The 23,473-nt window shown below is 34.0% G+C and overlaps 1 protein-coding gene across 10 annotated transcripts in view; it reads left to right on the forward strand.

Annotated features, from left to right (window-relative positions):
- The first annotated feature begins 349 nt into the window (after positions 1–349).
- Positions 350–23,473, forward strand: part of LOC134529459 (SPRY domain-containing protein 3-like) — a 39,226-nt gene continuing 16,102 nt past the window's right edge. Inside the window, exons 1-5 of one of the 10 annotated variants that reach the window (XM_063363582.1) lie at positions 375–449; positions 3,917–4,027; positions 5,413–5,661; positions 8,866–9,069; positions 13,532–13,688. In XM_063363582.1, the coding sequence (XP_063219652.1) occupies positions 5,525–5,661; positions 8,866–9,069; positions 13,532–13,688 (498 nt within the window). In that variant the 5' untranslated portion in view covers positions 375–449; positions 3,917–4,027; positions 5,413–5,524. Of the gene's footprint in view, positions 608–3,916; positions 4,028–5,412; positions 5,662–8,865; positions 9,070–13,531; positions 13,689–23,473 lie in introns of all 10 variants that reach the window. The other 9 variants (XM_063363590.1, XM_063363589.1, XM_063363583.1 and 6 more) reach the window with 9 other exon arrangements.

Raw genomic sequence — 23,473 nt, forward strand, 5'->3', positions numbered from 1 at the left:
CCATTTTAATTAATTAGGCATTCACAAACACACCGCAAAATAAAAAATGGCAGTGGTCGAATGATTGGACAGGTCTTGTATTGCAAAATAAGAACGGCGATATCTCCTAAAGTATTTGGAATTTCTTATCTCCGCCGGGTTTAATGAAAAGAGGAAGTTAGAGCATATGATAAAAGGATTTTGGGATTTCTAAAATTTTTTTCACATATAGCTACCACCCAACTACATATTTACCTTAATTTCCTAGTAGTATGTAAAAAAAAATGTTTTACAGAATTAAACTATAATTTTATATCACTCTTTCGTACACCTTACGTTTTAAAGATTCACTTCGAGAAATTATATACAACCAGTCATTACAATAATATTTTGTAAATAAGGAATTTTTCTTTTGGTTTACTGGCTTCACTGATGTCGTCTGGTGTTTTTCAAATGTGTTTGTTTATCGTGTGAGTAAATTGTTTGATGGGCCTAGGATTTTCTAAGTTGAAGTAAATGTTCTGAATGCTGTGATAAGTTTTATTGTAAATCATTAATGAATAGTTGTATAATAATTCATACATTTATTTTATTAGTAAAGTCCCCGAAAGTGTAACATGTCTTTATGGTTTGTATTAATGTTTGTAAAATATAATTGTTCTCATGAATTTTCGTGATACTATTTTTATTATGTGTTGCTTCGCTAAACTCATATCCGATTATTTATGGGGGCTTCTTAATTGCTTTGATTTTTTGTATCTATAGACTTCCAGTATTGCATATAGTTTGCAGGTTAGGAAAGGTACTGTTTGGAGTAAGATGTAATATGCGGAATAGGTAGTTCTGTGTAACTGTTAGTGTTACAAAATATCGGGAAGTAATTAATAAAAAGGGCAACTTGTTTTAAAAAATTGTCAATTCTTAAAGAGAACCACTGTTCAATAAAAATCATAATAAAAAATGTGTGCGTGGAGTCCATGCACAACAGAAGTGAAACTTCTTGCTTATTAGTTATATATTGAGATAAATTACTAATATTTTTTAATAGAACAAGATATAGTAATTTAGAATAGTGTTTGCTGATAATTAGGTAGTTTATGCAGCATAACTAATTGTCCAAATAGACGTGTGTAGCTGAGGTAGGTATCTGGCACGTGAAAGTGACAACATGGTATACCAATAGGACCTAGCTCAATGCTACTTTCTTGAGCCACAGTCACCCATAGCTACACTCCGATTGAGAAATATTCATGCCTCTTAGTTGAAATTAACATATTTAGACTCGTGGGCTCGTAAATATAATACTGTGTGTGAGTTAATTAATCAAATAATAATTAGTGACAAACATTTACCCATGTCAAACTAAAGCATGAAAAACATATCAGCAGAAATATTTAGTTACACAGCTAAAACAATATTCACATAACACTGTTTAACAATACTGATTTACACAAATAGTTATATTAATAATACATACTTGAAAGAACAATATTTTCTTTCGAATATGGCCCATGGCATATGGCAGGGTTCTAACTGAGCCGCATGCCACCACCCAGAGCCAACTCAAGGCTGCTCCAGCGATCACCGACCATGCCAACGGCCCCGGAGTGAGGATAGACTGACCCCAAGAAACAGCCGCGCACATGAAAGTGCACAAGAGTACAAAAAGAAGTTTCACTTCAAAATTCAAAAAAGGCTATTTTTTTACATTCTGACATGTTTTCCAATTCTTATCATGAGAGTGTTGTGATACTTCAAGTAGTTAACCAGTAACTGACCATTTTAAAGAGGGTCATTCTGTATGAAATCAACACACAAAAATAAATAAATTGCTTGACCACCTCAGTTTTTAATGAAATTTGGTATGAAGGTTGTCTTCATAGAGATTAAGAAAAATGCCAATTTTTTTTTCAAATATCTCAAACGGTTTCAAAAGTACGGCTATGTAAATATTTCCCAAAATCAGCTAAAAAAAAGTAACAGAACATATTTTGAAATCACCATAGATTTTCTCCTAATTGAGCTAGAGAGATGGGAGTGGTGTCATTTTACTCAGTTTTTAATGCTCTTTCTTTTGATGTACAACACAACATACTTTGTTATAAAAAGTTTTTTTTTTTTTTTTTTTTTTGAGAAATCAAATTCAAAATTTTGATTTTCTTATAAGTGCATTTTTGAAATTTTTTAAAAAATCTCTATAAATAGTTTATACTTTTGATAAGTGGTTCTCATAATTTCAAAGTGGGAGGCTAATGGGTTCATAGTTATATAATAATTTTAAATAGGGTGTTTTATGAAACAGTCAGGACTAACAGTTTCATAAAATGTAGTTAATGGTGTTTTTTTTGTGAATAAAACAACATAATAATCCAAATAAATTCAAAGTATATTAAAGATAAAAACAAATATGAGAAACTAGGTCACAATTGCCTAAAATACGTGTTACCCACTGATCCATCTGAATTACTTAAAAAAAACAACTATGTTTATTCCCCTAAAAATAAATGTTGTGGAAAGCAGGGTTCTGGAATGCTTCTAGGTAACCTAGATGGGCAAGTCACTTAGGTACGTATAAAGCTAACTAATCCTAGATAACTGACTCAATAGTTACCGACTTTTTGGTTCACTGAGACATTAAAGCATACGTCATTCATCAATTAGACAATGTCAGTAACCTCCACACCATAAAAAATTAAGAAATTATTTTGAGTATGAAAAATTGACTTGGTGCTTACCAATAGACATAGTATCTAGTGTAAACTTTCCGTCAAGATTATGAGGGAAAAATGTTCCCACCTAGTAACTTGCTTTATAAAAGATCCACCACAGTATGTGTGGTACAAAATTTTAGTAATTTTATACATATTACTCCTGATATGTTTATGTATATGCCTTTAAGTCAGACTTAACATTTCTCTGTCAATAGTGATTCAGAATGTGAGGGTTTTTGACTGTTGTAAAGTCTTGTCGTAACCTTCACAGTTTTTACAGGTTGCTTAAAGCTTTTCCCTGCATGTGATAAGGTATCTGGATGTATTATTTTGTGCCTAATAATTAAGGTAGTACTTAACAAATTTTCTGTTTGTTTTTAACAATTATTGGTTCATATTCATAAAGAAACTTTTTTTTATAAATTTATGTTTTTACAAGTATTCAGTTACATATTAGTGCCAACTGTACAGTGTTTAAGGGTTGTTCACCCCAATGATTGGCACTGGACAAGCAGGAAGTCATAAATATCTGTGTGGTGCATTTTTTCATGTTTGATTGTGGAATGACTATCTTTTGCGTATCTTATCCTTGTTCACATTTCCATCTCTGTCCCTCTTGATTTAGATAATTGTGTCTATTGCTATGATGTTATATCGAGACAGGTGTTCTGTGTCATTAGTTGGGAAGTTGGTGGGTGAATGGGGAAGGTGGTTAGAGGGGATTATGCTTCATTGTCTGTGATTGGCTGTAGGACATGCAAATGCAATTTCCTCACCACCTCTTTATCTTCTCCTCATTTATCAGTAGTAATCATAAAATAATCCATCTCTCCTTTATCTTAACCCTCTTTGCCATGCTTGTTTGATTGTCTGTGATTGGTTGTTTATCCTTATCACCTTTCTTGTATGTTATTGATTGTAGATACTTTCCCTACTTTCTTAACTGTGACATTTTCTGTGGTCATTTGTAATTTGTTGTTGACTACACCCTCTCCCCTCCAAGAAAATTATTTTTTGTACTTAAGGTGAAATGTATCACTATGATTGGAATGATACATATTTTTCTACACATTGACTTCAATCATGTAATTTAATTATATTTAGTTTAAATGATTTCTTTGATTCATTGATCATTGTGTAGTTATACAATTTAAATGTGTTAACATTTAGACTCATATTAAACATATCATGAACATTTACATACATTGCCTTTTTTTTTTTTCCAGGGATACCTTTTGAATATTGCCAATGATGCTGAGTTATATACCAGTTGAAATTCCATTTTACTTTGAATAATGGGAATAAATGTAATATACCACCAGCTTTAAACTTTATAGGTAAAGCCTGTGCTTAAAATGTATAGTTCAACTTGGAGACAAAGCACCTTTATTTCTGGGGTGACATGTTTTAATATATATTATAAGCTTCCAAACATTAAAGCATGGGTTAGCATTTAAAACACTGAGTTTGAGTTTGTGTATGCTTGGCAGGTATGCTGAAATGAGATTTTTTTAAATTTTGATATTTATTTATTTTTATGTGCCAACTTTGTATTAGTTGCTTATACTTTCACATCCTATAGTTTTGTTTTTTAATAACTTCCTTGGGGATACACATTTACTATTCTATGAAATGCATTTTCCATTATTACAAGCTATAATATAAAGGGAAATACAAATAAAAAAAATGAATAATTTGTCATAGGTGGTTCTTATTATTACATAGACTATTTCAAAACTATTTCCTAGCACTAATACCATTACACTTTTGACTTCCCCTTGAAATCACTCAGCATAGGTGACTAATTCAGTCTAAATATTTAGTAAAACACAGAAAGGTTCTGCCTGTGACAAGTTACCAAAATTGCTTACTTGATGCATATGTGTATTTTTAGCAGATTCCATGTCCTTTGTTAGTAGTAGCTCTGACATATAAGTTAGGTAGTAGAACTTTTAATCATTAAATTTAATTATAGTCTTAACTAAATCATAATAACTGTTTACACTAAGCAGTTGTAGGGCCTATCATGGTTACCTGTATAGTATCCAACTCATACTAACAAAAAGGAAAGTGGCTACATTGAGGATTTCATGGTGTCACATGTGTTCTACTTTGCCATGGAATTAACAATAAGTATTGTAGAATACAGATCTTCAAGTAATGATGTTAATGTAGGTGAAGATGAAAGTATTAGGAGAGCTGATTTTCACCTTTATGACATGACATTATAAGTAGTTTTAACTGTAGTTGATCAAAGCTGCAGGAAACAAATACTTTTCACATTCAACGGGGTCACGTGGTGATCCAAGGCAGTGTTGCACCCTGACTTTTTGTAGGCCTTCCCTCGGCACGTTAAAGGAACTATTTCAACAAATACCTAAATGATATGTTTCCTAACATAGGTTCCTGTTGAAGACTTGTATCAGCCCAGTCCCTTCTACCAGCAGAAAGAGTTTGTGGTACGTCTAGAGAACTAATGTGAAGGTTTGTGATAAGAATGTACCCCAGTTGTAAAAATTATGCCATAAATGCATACAAAGAATTTATTGTTTTTAATTATTATGTATGTTGAGTGTTCTATTTACTCTAGACATGATAAAAGTTAATAAATATTTTATTGAAATTTTAATGTTCGAATATTTAATTTGTAGAATTGCTATGTTTGTAAAATTTGTAAAAACTTTCAATTTAAGGGATTCACTGAATTACAATTATTTTTCAGGTCATCAAACGTGACTGCCTATTCATTGATACGGTATTCATAGAAGTCCAAGCTGAGCTATGTTGGTGTGTGTATCTTGATACCTTCAAAGAAAAATTTTAATGACACTAAAATGGAAGACATTGTTTCCCAAAATATCCATCCATATTTTGAGGCTTTTTATCCTATGAAATATTTTTGTTTGAAAGAAGATGGTGATGTGAAGAAGCATAAAGTGGAACGAATAAGTGTAGATGGTGATTATCTTAGGTAAGCCACATGTGCAGTTATTCAAAATTGTCTATGTTGCTTGTGTAGGATGAGTAAGAGAGAGTGTGTGTTGGGACTTATAAATATGTTTGTGTGTTGTGTACTATGGGGAAGTAGAGTTAATCTGTTATGTTTATTAACTGTTTGAACTCCTGTGTTGAGCCAGGTATGCCATTGTTAATTTCCTTGTTTCAGTCCTTTGTTGAGTGTCTCTCTCCAATCTTTTGAATCCGCTGCATAGAACAATGTCTCATAATTTAAAGTATTGGCGAGCCAGACTTGACAAAGAATTGGAATAGGATTTTAAAGATGGCAAGTATCACTAGCAATTGGAGTTCAAAGGGTTAAAATAATTAGGTTATAGTTAAAGTTTCTCAGCATTATTAGAAACTATTTCTAGTCCAATGTCCTAAAGAGTAACTAATAAGCAAAGAAGTTCTTCATTGATATTTTAAAACTGTATTGCTCATTTTAATAAGTTCTTTAACAAACTATATTTTTTAGGAGGTAAAAAATGAAACCATCAGAAAAAAACATTAGTGAATTTCCAGTCACACAGTGGAAATGATTTGTGAAACTGAACAATTACAGTTTGTGTTTTTTTCTTTTCAAAATAGTATTGTGTTTCTTTTAATGCTGAAGAGTTTGTTTAAGACATTTGCCTCCTGAAAAAATTTGTATTTGGAGTAAAACCCTACATAAAATTAGCTATTTGATTTTTTGTATGTAAATTTAATTAATGGATTATTGTGGAAAAAGATACCGGGGTACCATTTAGGAAGTTGTCAGAAAAATGTGAAAAACTGATTTCCAAGAAAACTGTGAGATGTTAAACATGCAACTTTTACAAGTCAACACAGCCAACAAAGCCCACAGTTTTTTCATTGAAATCAATAATTCACTTTTTTCTCACAACTTCGTGAAAGCCACATGTATACCATTCAGATTATTTTAAACCACGCTTTCATGTATTTTATTATTATTATTATTAGTTTTCATTAAAATCTACATCTTTGTTACAAATGTGTAGACTTTAGATAAAACACCGTAAAACAGGTTGTGTGCTTGGTCTGAAAGTGGCCATAAATCTTGTGATTGGTGGGTGGGGGGGAGACTGCTGCATCTGTGGAGTTGACAAATAGAGGAAAGGAATTATTGCTGGGAAGTATACACTGTCTCGGAGACAGTCGGCAGCATGCAACAAAGGAAACATGATCACTTGGTAAATACCTGGACACGGTGATAAGTAGTCTGACCATCCTGGAAATTTATTCTCAAACACCATACACTATAGAAAGGCCATATGTTTGGTAATGTGTTATTTGTCATATGTTACGTACAAAATGACGTGTAAACAGTGCCGCTATGTTTTTATACAATTTGTGTTTGTAATAAATATTTTTTTTATTAGGTAGACTCTATTGGCAAAAAAATAAATTTTTTCCACATAAAATTTAATTTTGGAGAAAGTGTCATCAATAAAAAAAATTTGATTTGTTAATTCTCGAATGTTTATTTTTTTGTGTCCCTAATACGTGGTTCTTTATTACCTTCCATTTTTATAGCTTTTGTGTATTTAGGATTTATGTAGTACCCTAACAGTCTAGATAACTTAAACATTTGGCAATATAAAAATATCTTTCAATGCATACTTAAAATATACAAAGAGAAGTCTGGGGAAATGCACATCTTTGGCAAGAGTAACTAATTGTCGTTAACATGGGCGCTCCCACGTAGATGAGCATGTGGACCCGGCTAAAGACTCAACCACATAGCTGTAGGGGTGCTAGGCTTGATTTCCCCTTTACATACCGTACCAGCTTGTTCTGAGGAGTGGACATGCTGTTATTATACTGTTCGATGGTCGTCAGTGGGCTCTCTCTGCATTCCACACACCTCAGTTCCTGGACAGGTATGCACGTGGTCGAGCAAAGTAATTAAGGGCTTCTGGTAGAAAGGTTACATGAGGTATGCAGTACAAAAACACGTAACACAATTGTAACTGTAAAAAATGCCAAACAGAAACTAATCGGCTTAGATGCAGACCAGGGCTCCTTGTGACTTGGTCTGGAACATTACGAGTCGTGTCGTGTCCATCCCTAGACTAAAATAAGGTAAGCATTCTGCCACCCGGAGTAGGCCTCAAAGAAAAAGAGTTTAAGATATTATAAACTGCAGATGTTAATCAGATACGGAGTTAACAAACGTATAGTCCTTGAGGTCCTGTGGTTGCTTCCTTCTCTGGGTGGTGGTAGAGAGAGACTGGGGAGGGGTCAAGGAAGCTTCCAAATTACATTTTTGTCATGAATAGTTATGTGAAGATGATATAAACTTATCAAAGCCTTCAAACTCTTCCACTTAAATTACAGTTATTTAGCATGTATTAATATTACTTACGTGTGTTAAGTATTTTAGTTCATGAACTAAACCTCTGAAATGAGGGTGCATTCCTTGCTGTAATAAACTGAAAACATATACACTTGAGGCTTGAAATTATAAGTAAAAATAACAATTATATTAATTAGGCAAAAAATATGGGGTATGTGGCACAGACTCTACACGCACCTCTTGCGGTGGTTGAGCGAAACATACGCATACACACTGCTGTGGGAGGTTTAAAAATATGTGGCAGTCATAGATGGGTTGTGGTGTGAGGAGGCAAGGCACATTGGGCTGTAGGGAGAACATAACCCTGTTTGACATCAAAAGATTAATATAAGAACAAGAAAATATATTATTTGGCTATATCGGAAACACTCAAAAGAAATGAGCAACTAAAGATATGTCATTAAATGTGAGGGACTAGATAATTGAAAATTATTTTAAAAGATTTTAATTTTAGTGGTACATATACGCTGTAATTTTAGACATCCATTCAGCCTCTACCTCACAGAAAATTGCAAGGTAGGCCTTGAACTGCCTCTGTAACAGTGGTGGTAGTTGACCTCCCATGTAATCTGCGATGTTGCAAGAACTAAGGGGCCAGATTGGGTTTCATTAATTTGAGGCCATTTTTTTTGTACTATTGTGTGGACTGTTTACCCAATTCTAATTATTGATTATTGTTTTAGTCTGTGTGTTGCTGTTAATTTATGGATAAATTAAAATGGCTGTTTGTTAAGTTATAATTTTACAGTTTTGCTTTTATGTAATATAAATTTGTGGTATTGTGTGTTAATTTATTGATAAGTTAATTTGTTGCAGTTACGCTAGTGATGAACATGATAAAGTGGGTGTGTACATTGCAGAAGAGCAACTCACACCTAGTTGTTGCTATTTTGAAGTGGAAATAGTTGAACCTGGAATGGATGGAACACTGTCAATTGGTGTGTGTGGAAAAGCATATCCATTAGATGTACATATAGGTTTTGAGCCTGAATCTGTGGGTTTGTCAACTGAAGAAGGAAGGTATGCTAACTACCCAAGCTGTAAAGGTTTTTAAATAAATTGTATTCAGCTTATTGAAATTATTATTAATTAAATGATAACATACAAATTAAATATTTTCTGGTTTTGTATATTTGTGTTAGTTTAAAAAATAAAATAAAAATTATTAACTTTCTTGTAATTTTTTTCAGTTTAGTTAATCAAATTTTATTCTCATGACCTAAAGTGTTTCACAGACTGGGTGAATAGTGACTTTTTAACATAACCTCAGGGTGAATGAGGGTGTGAAGTGGTGGAAATGGTGTGGTTAAAATAATTTTAGCGGTTAACGCAGTGCTGAGAGGTAGAGAAAGTTATGCCTGGTGCCAGCCTGGGTTAAAGGAAAATAATTGGCTGTACACAGACTAATGGGAGAGCATAAGGTGGTTGGCAGGGTGGGGTTCATGCCATGTGGACTTTTGTTTTGGTTACCAGTAGACCTGTTTGAGTGAATATTAAAATTATGGAATTTGAATATACAAATACAAAAAGTTAATTATTCAAATTGAATTTGACTATGAATACTAAAACTTCAAAGTAACTAATATTAATTTTATTATGAAAACAGTAAAACCCTGTTAAGAAGTTTCTCAAGGTACTTGGAAATTTAGACTTATATCCAGAGAAAATTTATAAAAAGGGTAAAATTGTATGTATTTACACATCAAGTGCTACATTTTTTAAACTTATTGTGTAGGAAATGTTCTTAAGTGGGCTTTTCTTAAAAAGGTTTTACTGTATTTGACATATTATACCTCGTGAGTTTGTGTTAATAACATTTACTGTTGAGATAAAGTCATTTGTATGTTATAAGTACCCAGTTTAGATGGTTTAGTGGAAGATGGGAGAGCATAATGAAAAACATGATCTATACTCAGCATTTTAAATGAACATGTATTCAAAGTTTTTTCACTATTGTCTCGTGGAGCATTAGTGAAAAAAATTGCATGGACATTGGAAAACACAGACTATTTTGAACATTTAAACTTAGAAACAAATTATTATTGATATACATTTTAACATGCATTCCAACAGTGAGAAAAAAATAAACATCTATGACAGTGGACTACTGCAAAAAACACAGACACTTCTTTGCAATGTCCTCTAAAAGAAGTGAAAGTGATAGTTGTAACTGTGTATGAATCTATAGTTACTATCCATCTACCAACATGCGACACAGTAGCAGCTTATTTGTTGTATTTATTTATGACAAAACATACAGTCCAATTTAAAAATAAAAGAAACAAGCTTAAATTATAGTTCCCGATCCCATAGGAAATTGGCATAAAATGTGTTCATAATATTACTGAACTAAAATATAGTTTACCTGACTGCCATAAACATCAGAAATGGGTGAATTTAAATATATACATATTTAAAAATTTTGTTAATATAGATTTTTTTTTGTAATTAAAGTTTTTCATGAAATGGTTTGGTTTTCACAGTATTTTTTAGTTTGTGAATATTTCCTAGATCAATATGTATAGTAGCAGCTTTTGGGAAATAATGTGAATAATAACTGATAAAAGGTTGGTTAGGGTTATGTTAGCCACATAAAAACACATTTGTTTCAATAAATTAAATATTTTATCAAAGATATTATGAGTTACTGTTGTAGCTGACTTCACCTTACTAACCTATTAGAAATTTCAGTTATTATTCATCTTATTTTCCAGAAGCAGCTACTCAACACATTTATCACTTCTTTTCCTTCCTTATTTGCAGTGTTGTTAAGTAACGAATTACAAGTAATCGGATTACTTGTAACAATTACTTTTCAAGTAATTTATACTTGTAACGAATTACATTTAAAAAATGTAATTCGTACTTGTAATCGGAATACATAACATTAATTGAAATCGATACATTAAGGTAATCAATACTTTATATTTACTTGCCGTTACTTTTATTCTCGGAATGTATAATGAATACAATTAAGAACAAGAAGATCATACACTTTTGTATTAGTAAAGTTTATAATTTTACGCTTGTAGTGCTACGATCGTATGCACAACATCTATGATCAAAAATGAAGATCCATAGTGACTTGCAGTGTCTCCAACATTACCCTATCCTAAAATCTGCTTTTTTAAAATTTAACACATTGCTACCGTCAAGCGTTGAGCATCTTTTTAGTGTTGGTAAATATGTTTTTGCCATCAAGAGAGGGAATCTATCTGATGAGAACTTTAAAATGCAATTGTTTCGTAAGGTCAATTCCAAAATTTAAAGAGTGTTACTTTTATTACAGGTAGCTACCTACTTGTATGAAGTCTTTTGATGTTATTCAAGCAAGTTTGTTCTCAAATATTATTCATTTAATTAAATATAATAAATTTAATCATTACATGAAATCATTTTTTTAACAAAACATATGTATGTATGTTTATTAATGTAACAAAGTGTAAAAAAATTGAATCGTAGGTCAGTTTTAAAATGATAGCGGAAAGTAATTGTAATTGTAATTGTACTGATTACTTCTATATAAAGTAATTTTTACTTGTAATTAGTTACATTATCACCACAGTAATTGTAATTGAGCCCAATTACTTTTTCCGAGTACTTTTAACAACACTGCTTATTTGTTATGTGAAAGTGGAAAACAAAGTGTTAAAGTAGGATTCCAACTAACTATTCTTGTTCTTACTATTAAATTTGAGAATAACTTGGTTTTGGTATTTATATTTGATTCGAACTAAAAACCTTATATTGACTGGGTTGTGGAAATCTTCCCCAGGTTGTTGGCCTCCAGGGATGCTTCAGGGCTGTAACGAGCATAGGTACACAAAAGTAAAACCTGCAATTCCTATGTACTGTGTTTTATTACACACTGTCTTTATATTCAGTATGACATGTTGATACATTCATATGTTATTTTTGGCCGCAAGCAGAAAGTTTTGCACATGTACTGCATTGTATTAATATGTCTATGTCCCATAACTTGGAAATCTGCATTATTCATCCATGTGTAGTGTGCATTGGCAAGATGCAAAACAAAAGCATAAATATTGAATTCAAACAAAAAAAAGTATGACTGGAGCATAGTGAGGTGCCAATTACAGTGAATAAAGTTTATCTACTCTGTCATCTTGTAAGCTCAAAAATACATTACCTTTTAAATTATGGATCTTGAAAATATAGAAACAGTGGAGGATGATCATTGAAGGGCAAGGTCAGCCATGGAACCAAACTAAGGCAAACATTTTTAAGGGAACTTAAAATAGACTGACTTTCTTAGACTAAGGAATACAAGTGGCTTCCTCCTACTACAAACATGGCTGTTGGAGTAGTATGCTGCCACAAGTGCAGTAATTTGACTGTATTTGATTGTGTTTGCTGTGTTGTTTACATATCAAAATAACTCTCTTAAAACCTAATACATAATCATCTAAAAGGTGTGACGTTTTTTAAGTGTGCTGAAAAAACAAAGGTGTTCAAAATTAACACATACTCTGTGCAGACAATGTAAGTACTAGCTGCACATGCACAACACGGTACTTACACTTAACTGCCTCAAACTGACCAGAGGGGCATGGAAATTTGTTCGTTAAACTTAATAAGACATGAATGTGCCCGGTATATCATTTATATTTATGATTTGGACTAAATAAAACAATATTTGCTACAGAGATTCCAAACATTAAACATTTTCAGAAATTTTAAAATATTCTGAGAGAATCATTTGTAATTGGCTATAAATCATTGAGCTCAACTAGCTTCTCCTTGAATGTCAAGCTGTGTTTATTTTATCAACTTAAAGTGTCAGTGTAACAGGTATGTAAAGGCTTGCAAAGGTTTGCTTATTTCAATAATAGTTTATTAAAAGATTATACTGCCATATGCTATCAAGTGCAGGTGTAGTATTCTGGAATGCAGATTGGCAGTCATAATTTTCTATGAAGATTATATAATCCTACATATACTTTCTAAAATTGTTCTTTTTTCAACTACAAACTAGTAGGTGTGATTTATTCAAGTACCTGGCTAAACTTGACTATGTTAAGTGACTTTACGCTTGTTTTCTTGGCTTTAGTTTGCCAAACTGTATACTAATACTTATACGACATAGCAATCTTTTCAGCAGTAACATCCTGATTGTGGTGAAATAATGTCCCCTGATTACTCTTTAATTACAAATTTTTCTTCATTTCAGGGGAAAAGTTGCTTTAAAAGGTTTTAGAATACATTTTTTGGACATGTGAGTTATAAAAATGATGTTGATGATTTTATTTTGGTGCGGTGCTGATGCAACGTTTTGTTCCATTGTTGCCTGGACACCTGTCAGTACTAGTAGAAAGTTAGCACAATCACGTTAAGTGATGTCACAATGCTGCCACTACGTTTCAGCAGAAGTTAGAAATTGAAGTTTTTTTAACAAAAGTAATTTCAAGTGTGAAAAATTGTAATTTTGTCGTAATTTTGACATAAATTATTATCTTTTTAGGGTGTGCAAAGATGGACTGATTGGTCCCAAATTTGAAACGAAGTGTGAACAAGGGGATCGTTTTGGCTGTGGTTTAAAGTTTGATCAAGTGTCAGACTCTGGAGATGAACCTTTCCACACTGTGATTCCTGTTTTCTTTGTGCGTAATGGTAAGGAGGTAAGTTGTGCTTGTGAGTATCAAGTGAGTGTATGGTGACTGGATTTCTTGCATCTGGCAGTTAGAACATCATTATAAACTGAATGAAAAACTAAGGTGCAGCAAAATAAACATTTTTTTTTAAAAATTTAGAGTGGATTTGAGATACAACTTGTAATAAGCCTCCATTTAATTTATTTGATATTAGAAATGTTTTAGGGCTAATTGTGTATTTAAGTCAGGCAATAAGGGAATTTGGCTCAATTCTAGAATACGATACCAGCTAAGTGCGGAAGCCTATTACAAGTAAAAAAAAGTAGGGGAAAAGAATGATGTCATGAAGTTGGCCAATGATAATAAATTGAATGGTGGAACGAAGGAAAATATTTTATGTAGTATTGGCAATAGCAAAAAAAAAAAAAAAATTGGTTGTCTGTAAAGTCGGTTTACGGACGATTGTTTAACGTGACGTCATAACAAAACATTGATGAAATGATTGATCCAGAAGAAAAGGAAATATCATATTCGGCCTGAGACTGAGCCGTAATAGGTTTTTGCAACCAAACCATTTAGGCATTAAAAATATTATATTCTTTGAGGAAGAATTTTTTTTAAATTTTTCTATCTTTTGTATGATAAAATCTACCTCTGCATACTTTTATGAATAAAATTGAATCATTTTTATTGAATTATCACTATTTTGTATGGATACAAATGAGCGAAATGAAATGTACAATTTAATTAATAAATTTACTTTTATTTGCATTCATTATTCAAATATATTTATTACTTTTGAAATGTTACGTGCACCGTATTTATTTTTACAAGTTAAAAAAAAAAATTCCGCACCTGCCGGGAATCGAACCGACAACCTTACGATTAGAACATAGCGCCACTGACCGCTCAGCCACGAGGCCATACTTAATAATTGATAGTTTCAGATGTTATATATACCTTTATAAAAATTTTGTTCACGGTAGGGGAATAATATTATTTCGTTTTAATAACTCTATTTTATAACAAATACGCATCCCAAATACACCAAACTTATTTATAAGGTGTTACAATATTTATTAAAACATTGTGCAAAAGATCCCGGTTGTAATTTGAATTATTATGTGTAACTGTAAAACACCATTGTTGGTTCAAAACGTACCTATTTGAATATTCAACATTACTTTTAAATAACCGTACTGATTGTGCTGAAAATTGGTGGACGATCGTTAAATTACATAGTATTAATAATTGAAACGACGAAAATATGATTGAAAAGTCAAATCGATGGTCGTTCCAATCGAATGGATGAGAGATGCCACGCATGCGTACAATGAGCAAACAGGAACATCCGTAGTGGGACATCCGTAGTGGGACACTTTTTCGTGCGTGCAGCCGGCGTTCATCGATTTATTAGACGTCACGTCAAAAAAAAATAGCACTAAGGAAAAAAAAAGATGAAAGTGTGAGTTTTGGAGTGATATTTGCGGTCGTTTATACGAGGAAGAATGAATTAATAAATTTAATTCAATATTGTTATAAATTGGATGAATAAGTATGCAATAAGCATGAAGTAAGTACAGTACACTTCCGATTATCTGCGAAATTAAGTGGCAGGGCCACCGCGGGTAGTGAAAATCGCGGATAATCCTCAAAAGAGCTGAAAATGGGAAACAAAAAAGGAAACATTAATTTCAACTTAAAAATATAAAAGTTTATGTACAATAAAGTTACAATTACAGTAAAATTTTTTAAATGATGCTACAATTTTTAGTATTTTACTGAATAATTAACATACAATACATTTCAGTAATGTAAACATAAAAGTGCTGGGTAACTACTTCTTAACAATGATAAGGTACTGTACGTACTCAGAGACTTCATTAGACACTATAAAAGCACAACTATTTAAATTTACAACTTTTTGAAAAAAATCAGTCACTTGCTTTTGTTTCTTGCTTTAGAAACATCTTTTCGTAATTCTTAATTGAATTTTCCGCAACATAAGTTTTTCAGCCAACTGTGCATCGTCGTCTTGTTCCTCTAAATAGTGAATCAGTCCGACGATGTGTTGCAAAGCCACTTCGTGAGTCATCCGCACCTTCGCACTGGGCTCATCTTCTTCACTTTCACTTTGCTCTTCTTCCTTCCCGCCCTCTCCCCTTGCTTTGTTAGCGATTTCCTCATCTGTCAAGCACTCGAATCCCAGCTCGTTAGCGTCACAATCCAACCACTCTGCAATGTTCCCATCGTCGACATTCTCACCACCTGGAACTGATTTTACCAAGTCGGCCAGCGTTGCCGTGGGCGTGTCAACCTCTTCATTCTCTTCTTCACAACTCAAATGGTTTAGATTATCATTTGATTCGACATTAGCAAGAGTTTTCTCTATGACTTATTCAGAGTTGATGGTTTCACTAAGTCCCATGCAGATGCAATGTCGTAGATGCTGTCAAGGATTTTGCAGTGTTTCCAAAACTCTTTTATATCACAACCTTCTTCAATTTTGGACATTAGCAGCTTGGTTCTGTACATTCTTTTCATTGTTGCAATGACCCCTTGGTCCATGGGTTGCACTAGCGAGGTAACGTTTGGGGGGAATAACTTTGAAAAAATTTGTCCATCAGAAGATTTCAGTACACTTGTAGCTGGATGAGAAGGTGCGTTGTCGATCAACAGCACAGCCTTTTCAGGCAAATTTTTTGCTTTAACAGGGTGGCCACTCACCGGGAAAACCGGGATTTATCAGGGAAATCACGTTGATCAGGAATTATCAGGGAAATGTCAGGGAATTTTTTTAATAACCGGGAATTTTTGTGTTATGTATATTTCCGTAGAGCTGCCAACCATTATGGATTTTTCCGTAATTATTACGGATTTAACACATAATTACGGAATATCGCTGGTTTATTACGGAAACGAGGCTTTGTGCTGCGTGGTAACGGAAAAAAATTCCGTTTCTGATGTGCGTGTTTCGTGAACGCAGTTCGAATACATCACGTGGTTGCGCAGATAACGGAACTAATAAATGTGCGCATGTACTGTCGAAATAAGTAGATTAATTCTTGTGTTTTGTAATAGAAATGGTACGGTATTACGTCCGTTGTACGATACAACTAGTACATATTCTCGGACTTTTCGTTTGTTAGCTACTTACATCACGATAATTTTTGTACGGTACTTTGGCTAACCTGTGTTGTGTTAATTACTTTCTTGAAAGCCATTTTTTTTTCATCAAAGTGTTTTTGTCGTGTCTACAGACGTGAAACCTTTTTATGTTGTTCGATGGTGTTGTGTTCTTCAGTGCCGGTTGTAGAAATGAAGCGTGTGACAGAACAATGTGTATCTGGGGCAAAAAAAAAGTTATTCTTCAGAACTTTCGACCAAAATATTTAAAAGAATGGCCATGCTTGCCATCTTCAAATGTTTCGGAACGCCACACGTTTTTTAATGTATGCACGTGTGACTTTTCGATTGCACATGGTGGAAGGGATGACTGTAGACGGCATATTGAATCAAAGAAACATGCAGAACATTTTAAAGCCGTGACGAGCAATAAATCTATATCGTCGTTTTTCGCTACATCTGAAGAAACGAAAGTAACAAACGCAGTTTACGAGTTTTTTTGGTAGAACACAATTTACCGATAGCAGTAGCCGATCATTCGGGTAATTTGTATAGAGCTATGTTTCCGGACTCAAAAGTTGCACAGAAATACAGCTGTGCGAGATCAAAAACATCTGCCTTAGTGGAGTATATGGCTGGTGAAACTAAATTGAAACTGTTGAATCTTTAGTAAGTGGACCATTTGCTTTAGCTACAGATGGGAGTTCTGATTGTAATGCAGTGAAGACTTATCCATTAGTTGTTTCATTTTTAAATCAAACACAAGGTAAAATTTTCACTGTACTGTTATCTCTTGTTGAGAGTACTAAGGCTAAGAATATTTCACAACTAGAAATGTTACACTTCAAAAGTGAATGTAAGAACAGTTATCAAAAGTTGTGTGAAAAAATGTTTGAGCGCTCGCCACTGAAATACCCCATTACTAGGGACAGGAAAAATTAGCGGGTTCAATGACCTGTAGGATGAACTCCATAGTTCTGCGTACTCTCGGTCAAATGCCACCCACTCATTGGCTGCTGTCTTCTGAGACGTCCCAACGTAGCAGCCTGAGATTCAATAAAGCTTTGGTCGGGTGTTTCTCATTGGCCCAGAGTCATCCAGGTGAGTTGTGAGCCAATAGCAGAGGCAGCACTCAGGTATAACTATTTGTATTTTAGCCTATCGCGAAGTGAATTCGCGAATTTTTCCGGTCTCGAGACATAAAACAAAACACTGACTGCAGGTCATTAAAGGGGACGCTATAATGTAAAGTGACATTTAAAATGTATTATGTTATTTAACGAACTTCCGTATGTATATAATGAAGAAAATACATCAGGGTGTTAAAATGTGAGTAATCTCTTTCTATAATATTATATTATTTCATCAAAAGTATGTTTTTTTTGTAATTGTAAATATCAGTGAAATTTTGAATTTTTAATCAGGGAAATCGGGGAAAAATCAGGGAATGTTTTTGGTGACTGTGAGTGGCCACCATGTTTAAGGTGTTTACGCACTTTAGGAACAAAAATTGTTTTGAACCATTCTTGAAATATTTTTTGGTTCAGCCATCCTTTCTTTTGGTTATAATAATCAACTGGCAAATTTTCTGCTCTTGTGCCCTTGAATGATCTCGGTTTTTTGGACTTTCCAAATACAAGAAGTCTAAGCTTATGACCACCCGTAGCGTTACTGCGAGACATGATGGTTATCTTTTCTTTGCTGCTTTTATGCCCCGCCGCTTGATGTTCACTTTCAAATGCCAAAGTGCGAGTGGGAAGACATTTCCAAAAGAGTCCCGATTCATCTGCGTTGTAAATTTGTTCAAAGGATAACTCCTCTTTTAAAAAAAATTCTTCAAATTCATGTTGCAAATCGACAGCTGCTTGTTGGTCGCCACCAAGTTTTTCTCAGTGAAGTCCAATCTTACGAATTCCATGACATTGCTTAAAATGAGTTAACCAGCCAGACAACGCATCAAAATTTCCTTGCAGCCCTAACAGATCAAAATATGTTTTTGCCTTAGCCACGATGATAGGACCATTTATAGGGATACCCTCATTTCGCACCTGAGCTAACCACTCTGCCAATGCCGAGTCTAGATTTTTCAACGGTAGAACTCTTCATAGTTTTTAGTTTTTTCATCGCAGAAGCATTGTCTGACATTGATGCAAAGTTCACCAGTTTGTCTTTTTTCTTTAAAATGTCACGCACTGTTGTTTCCCCGACTCTATAATCCAAACACATCTGCTTCCTTGAAGCACCATTTTCTACTTTAGAGATCATTTCCAGTCTTTGCGTAATCGTCAACACGACCTTCTTTCGCTTTTCTGCCATTTTAAATCCGTAACGAAAAACACCAAACCAGGCAAACACAAACACTAAACACCAAAACATGACGTAACTAGGCAAAACTAAACTTGGATTGGTCAGCAATCACGCTCAGTGTCAACTGAGTGAGTGGAGAGAAGAAGGTGGGCGTGGCAATAGACCAGAGAGAAAGAAAGGAAGAGGCCATGATGGCGAGGGAGGAGGAAGGGGAGTGGAGCGACCTTGGCTGACTGTCTGCTCGTCAAAGCAACCATACGACTAGAAACAAAGCGTGACAGAGTCAAAAATAGCAACGCATGCCAGCCTACTGCGTGAGTTCCGAGAAGGCCTGTGGCGTTTTACTGTATACTGCACACAATAAACTCATCAGTAGAGTTCAAATCTGCTCACTTGTAATAAAATACAGATTTACATATGTGCTGTATTTTTTCGTAGCATGTGCGGATAATCCGCACCGCAGATCATCTGCCCGTGGATCATTTGCCCGCGGATAATTATAAGTTTACTGTAATAAGAAATTTGTTGGATATGTGGGGTAGTGAGTGTAGTTTTGACAAGAGAAGAGGCAGGTCGTGTTTATTTATGTTGTATCAATATAACGGTATAGTCTAGAGAGATATTGTGTGGTTTTGTTTGTAGTAGTGACCAAGGAAGTGATGGTTCGTGTTTCACAATATCAAATAAGTTAAAAGGAGGAATGGAAAATTGTTTTTGATATAAATTTAATATCTACAAGAGAAATATTGACATAAAATGATTAGTGCCATAATGCTAAGAAAGGTAAGTGTTTTTTATGGCCTTTAAATATTTGTGATTTGTAGTTTTAAGTAAATTTTATTGTTGTTTTAAGGTAAGAAGGGTGTTGTGTTTTTAATTTGTGATGGTAGGTAAAATAGTTGCTTTGGTTATTTCTATGGAGTTAACACTGTTAACGTACAATAGTGAAACAAAGACACAAAGAAACTGCGAATACAAAGAATATATTTACATTTCAAACAAAATTTTGAAGTAAATATTGGTACATAACAGGATTTAAGTATGTCTTTTCATCATCGCTATTTTGCTCTATCAATTTAAAAGTTTCCATTGATTGTGACTAAACCAAATCACAAAAAATGCCTTAATTTTCTAATGTTTCTGATAAATTACATAAAGTATTATGTTGTCAAATAGCTTTTTAGGATATTCCTGAGGATATTGTGATACATTTCTTCTTTTTGATTGCAATGCCTTATTTTCAGTTGACAGGGGCTAATAATTGGCAGTTCATCTATGTTTTATTAATTTGATTTCCCAGATATTTAAAATATTTTATTTCATTAGGAGTTCAAGTTAGACTGCAGGATTCACCAGCACATACATGTAGGTAACTAAATCTTTGCTGCATTTAATGGTTGTTTTTCTAGTTTTAAATTTTTTACCAGTTTTTTGTTTTAATTTACACTGTTCATCTAATAGGTTCATAATGTTACTCACTGTTCATACACAACTGTATTAAAATTATGTTATTATTTTATTCATTAGTCAATACAATTTCAATAACATTGTAATACATAACAAAAAACTAATTTTCTAAATGTTAAAATGTCAATATCAGGGATGCCAACTTCTGAGTAGTCTCATCAGTAGTCACCCCTCCTCGCCAATGGATCATCGACCACACTTTGTAAGAGAGGGGTCCGGAGACCCACCCCCGGAAAAATTTGAATTTCAAGGTGTAAACTGCTATTTACACAGTTTTTGTATCTGAATATTAAATATACTACCAGTTGGAAATTTGCTATTGTTTTATAATATTTCAGGTTAAAAATTATACACATTGGTAGCCTTGAGGGAAAGAGAGAAAACAATGAACACCTTAAGTGCTATCTGCCCTCTAAAACTCACAAATGACCAAAATTGTTTTTTTGTATACATACAACGCACATGCAAACACAATGAGAGACCAAATAAATCAGAACACTTAAAACATGGTACATTACATTTACCTGCACTCACAACTAAAATATCTCATTTATGGCTAAATTATAAATAAAAAATTGCAAGCTCACCTCAACAGGAATTTCTGATCACATATTTCCGAAAGTTATGAAATAGGCCTAGGCCTACTATTTTTTTTTTTAAGTTGTACACTCATTTCTGGAATGTCTATATACATTTAACTTATATGCACACACATATTTACAAAATCGTCTCATTTCAGCAGTGTGCCAACAAGTTAATTTATAAATCCTCCTTATGCACCCCTCCTTGCTTCAACTGGTTAACAGTAGCATGCTTAGCCATTTCTAGTTGCTTCTTGGAAAACTTCTTTTTGTAACATTTATCTCCGTGTGCACCCATTTTTATTTTTTCAACCATTAAAGCATTTAATGTCTCAGTTCCAAGATTTGCACGAAAGTCAGTAGCATTTTGCCTTACTATACTGAAAATACGCTCTGTCGCAGCATTGCTGTGAGGAACTAATAATATGGTCAGCATAAGTTTTGGGAGAACCTTGTACTTAACACTGCCACTCGCATCTACCAATTTGGAGATTTTTCCCCAACATACGTCCATTTTTGGTGAACCTAGGATTTCTTGATTTAGTTCGTCAATCTGGTACCTACTGAATTCAAGCTCTATTTCATCCATCTCACTTTCATTGACAACCCCAGTAAATTGAGACATAAGATACTCTACAGATGAAAAGTTCTTCTCTTTCTTAAGATTGACATCCACTATCTCAGTGTGTTTCAAAAATTTATCCTTCATGGGCAGTTTAGAAATCATATAGTCACAAGCTACAACAAAAAAATTTCTGACAGACTCATAAAATGACTTCAACTGTGATGTAGAAAGTATTTCTTAATTTTCCCTTAAGTAAACTCTTGCTTTGGCTCCAATCACAAGGTTTTCATCTGATTTCTGATGCCTTTTTTTAACTGTACCTCAGTTATGTCAGAATTAGTTGAAACAACTGCATCTGGTTTCATGAAACGAACCAACAGATCTGTGAACAAGGCCAACAGTTCTCTGCTAACAATGTGTATGGATGGAGCCTCAGATTGCAACGTTACATTGCAAGAAGTGAAAGCGGGTAATACACTACTAAGAAACAAAAAGTACAGCTTGGTGAGAGGAGATTTTAAAATGTTCCTTACACTTAAGAAACGAGAATTATGGCTATCGTTAACTGACTCATCTTCGACACCAAACAACTCTAACAATGCATCCCACTGTTCCAAAAGTCTGTTAATAGCATCCAATAATGACAGCCAGCGGGTCGAAACATATTTCAAAATTTTGTGTGTTTTCAAACCCCACAGCTTTTGGCAAGCAACTAATTCCTTTTTCCTCTTTGAGCTTTTTTCAAGGTAATAGTAAATGTCAACAACTAATGTTTCGATGTCACTCCCCAACTGTTTTGCAGCCTTCTGGGCACAAATATGCAATAAATGGCACACGCAACCTTGAACTACTATGCTAGGATTTGCTGTTTTCAAGAAGGATGCTACTCCTCGCAAATGCCCTAACATTGTATTACAATTGTCACTGCCAAATGCCACACAATTTTTCCAAGGTATATTTTTTGCCTTCATCTCTGAATCAATAACAGAGAAAATTCCTTTTCCAGTGTTGTCGTCTGTTTCTAAAATGGAGAGCAAAGCAGTTACTATTTCTCCTTTAGAACTGTCAAAGTAACTGACCAAAATGGGGTAGAGTTTAACACTATTTTGGTCTGTACTGCCATCAGTTGCCATGGAAAACTTACCATGTTGCAGGATGGAAACAACATCGCGTGTTGTATCTTGCGCCATCGACTTGAGAACTGCAGTTGTTTTAGTACTCGCACATGCATATTTCTTAGCAATTGTAGAGTCTGGAAACATGGCCCTAAATAAATCTCCGGCGTGGTCTGCTGATGATAGTGGTAAATTATGTTCTACTATAAAACATGTAAATAGCATTTCCGCATTCATGATGCTGTGAGAATTCTCTGTCTTGGTAAAAAACGAACTTAATGATTTCGTTCCCGCCTTAACCTTCGCAAGTTCGATGTGTTTCTTGGAAGCGATGTGTCGCCTGCAATCATCACGGCCTCCATGTTTGACTGAAAAGTCACAATTACACACGGTACAAAAAGCACTATGTTCCGACACCTCGCTGGTTTTCAAACATTGCCATTCGCGTGCATACTCAGTCCGAAACCGCTGCGCTGCGACCTTTTGTCTTTTCGTGGTCGTGCATTCATCGCCCGACATGGTTGTTGAATATTTACTTCGCCTTATATCATGACTAATTTATTTTAACAACCACTGTTCCACATTTCAACAGATAACGCAAACACAAACTACAACCGGCAAAGGCAAACTAATACTGGCAACCGGGTGTAA

The sequence above is a fragment of the Bacillus rossius genome, chromosome 2, assembly GCF_032445375.1.
Source record: "Bacillus rossius redtenbacheri isolate Brsri chromosome 2, Brsri_v3, whole genome shotgun sequence".
Classification (NCBI taxonomy): domain Eukaryota; kingdom Metazoa; phylum Arthropoda; class Insecta; order Phasmatodea; family Bacillidae; genus Bacillus; species Bacillus rossius.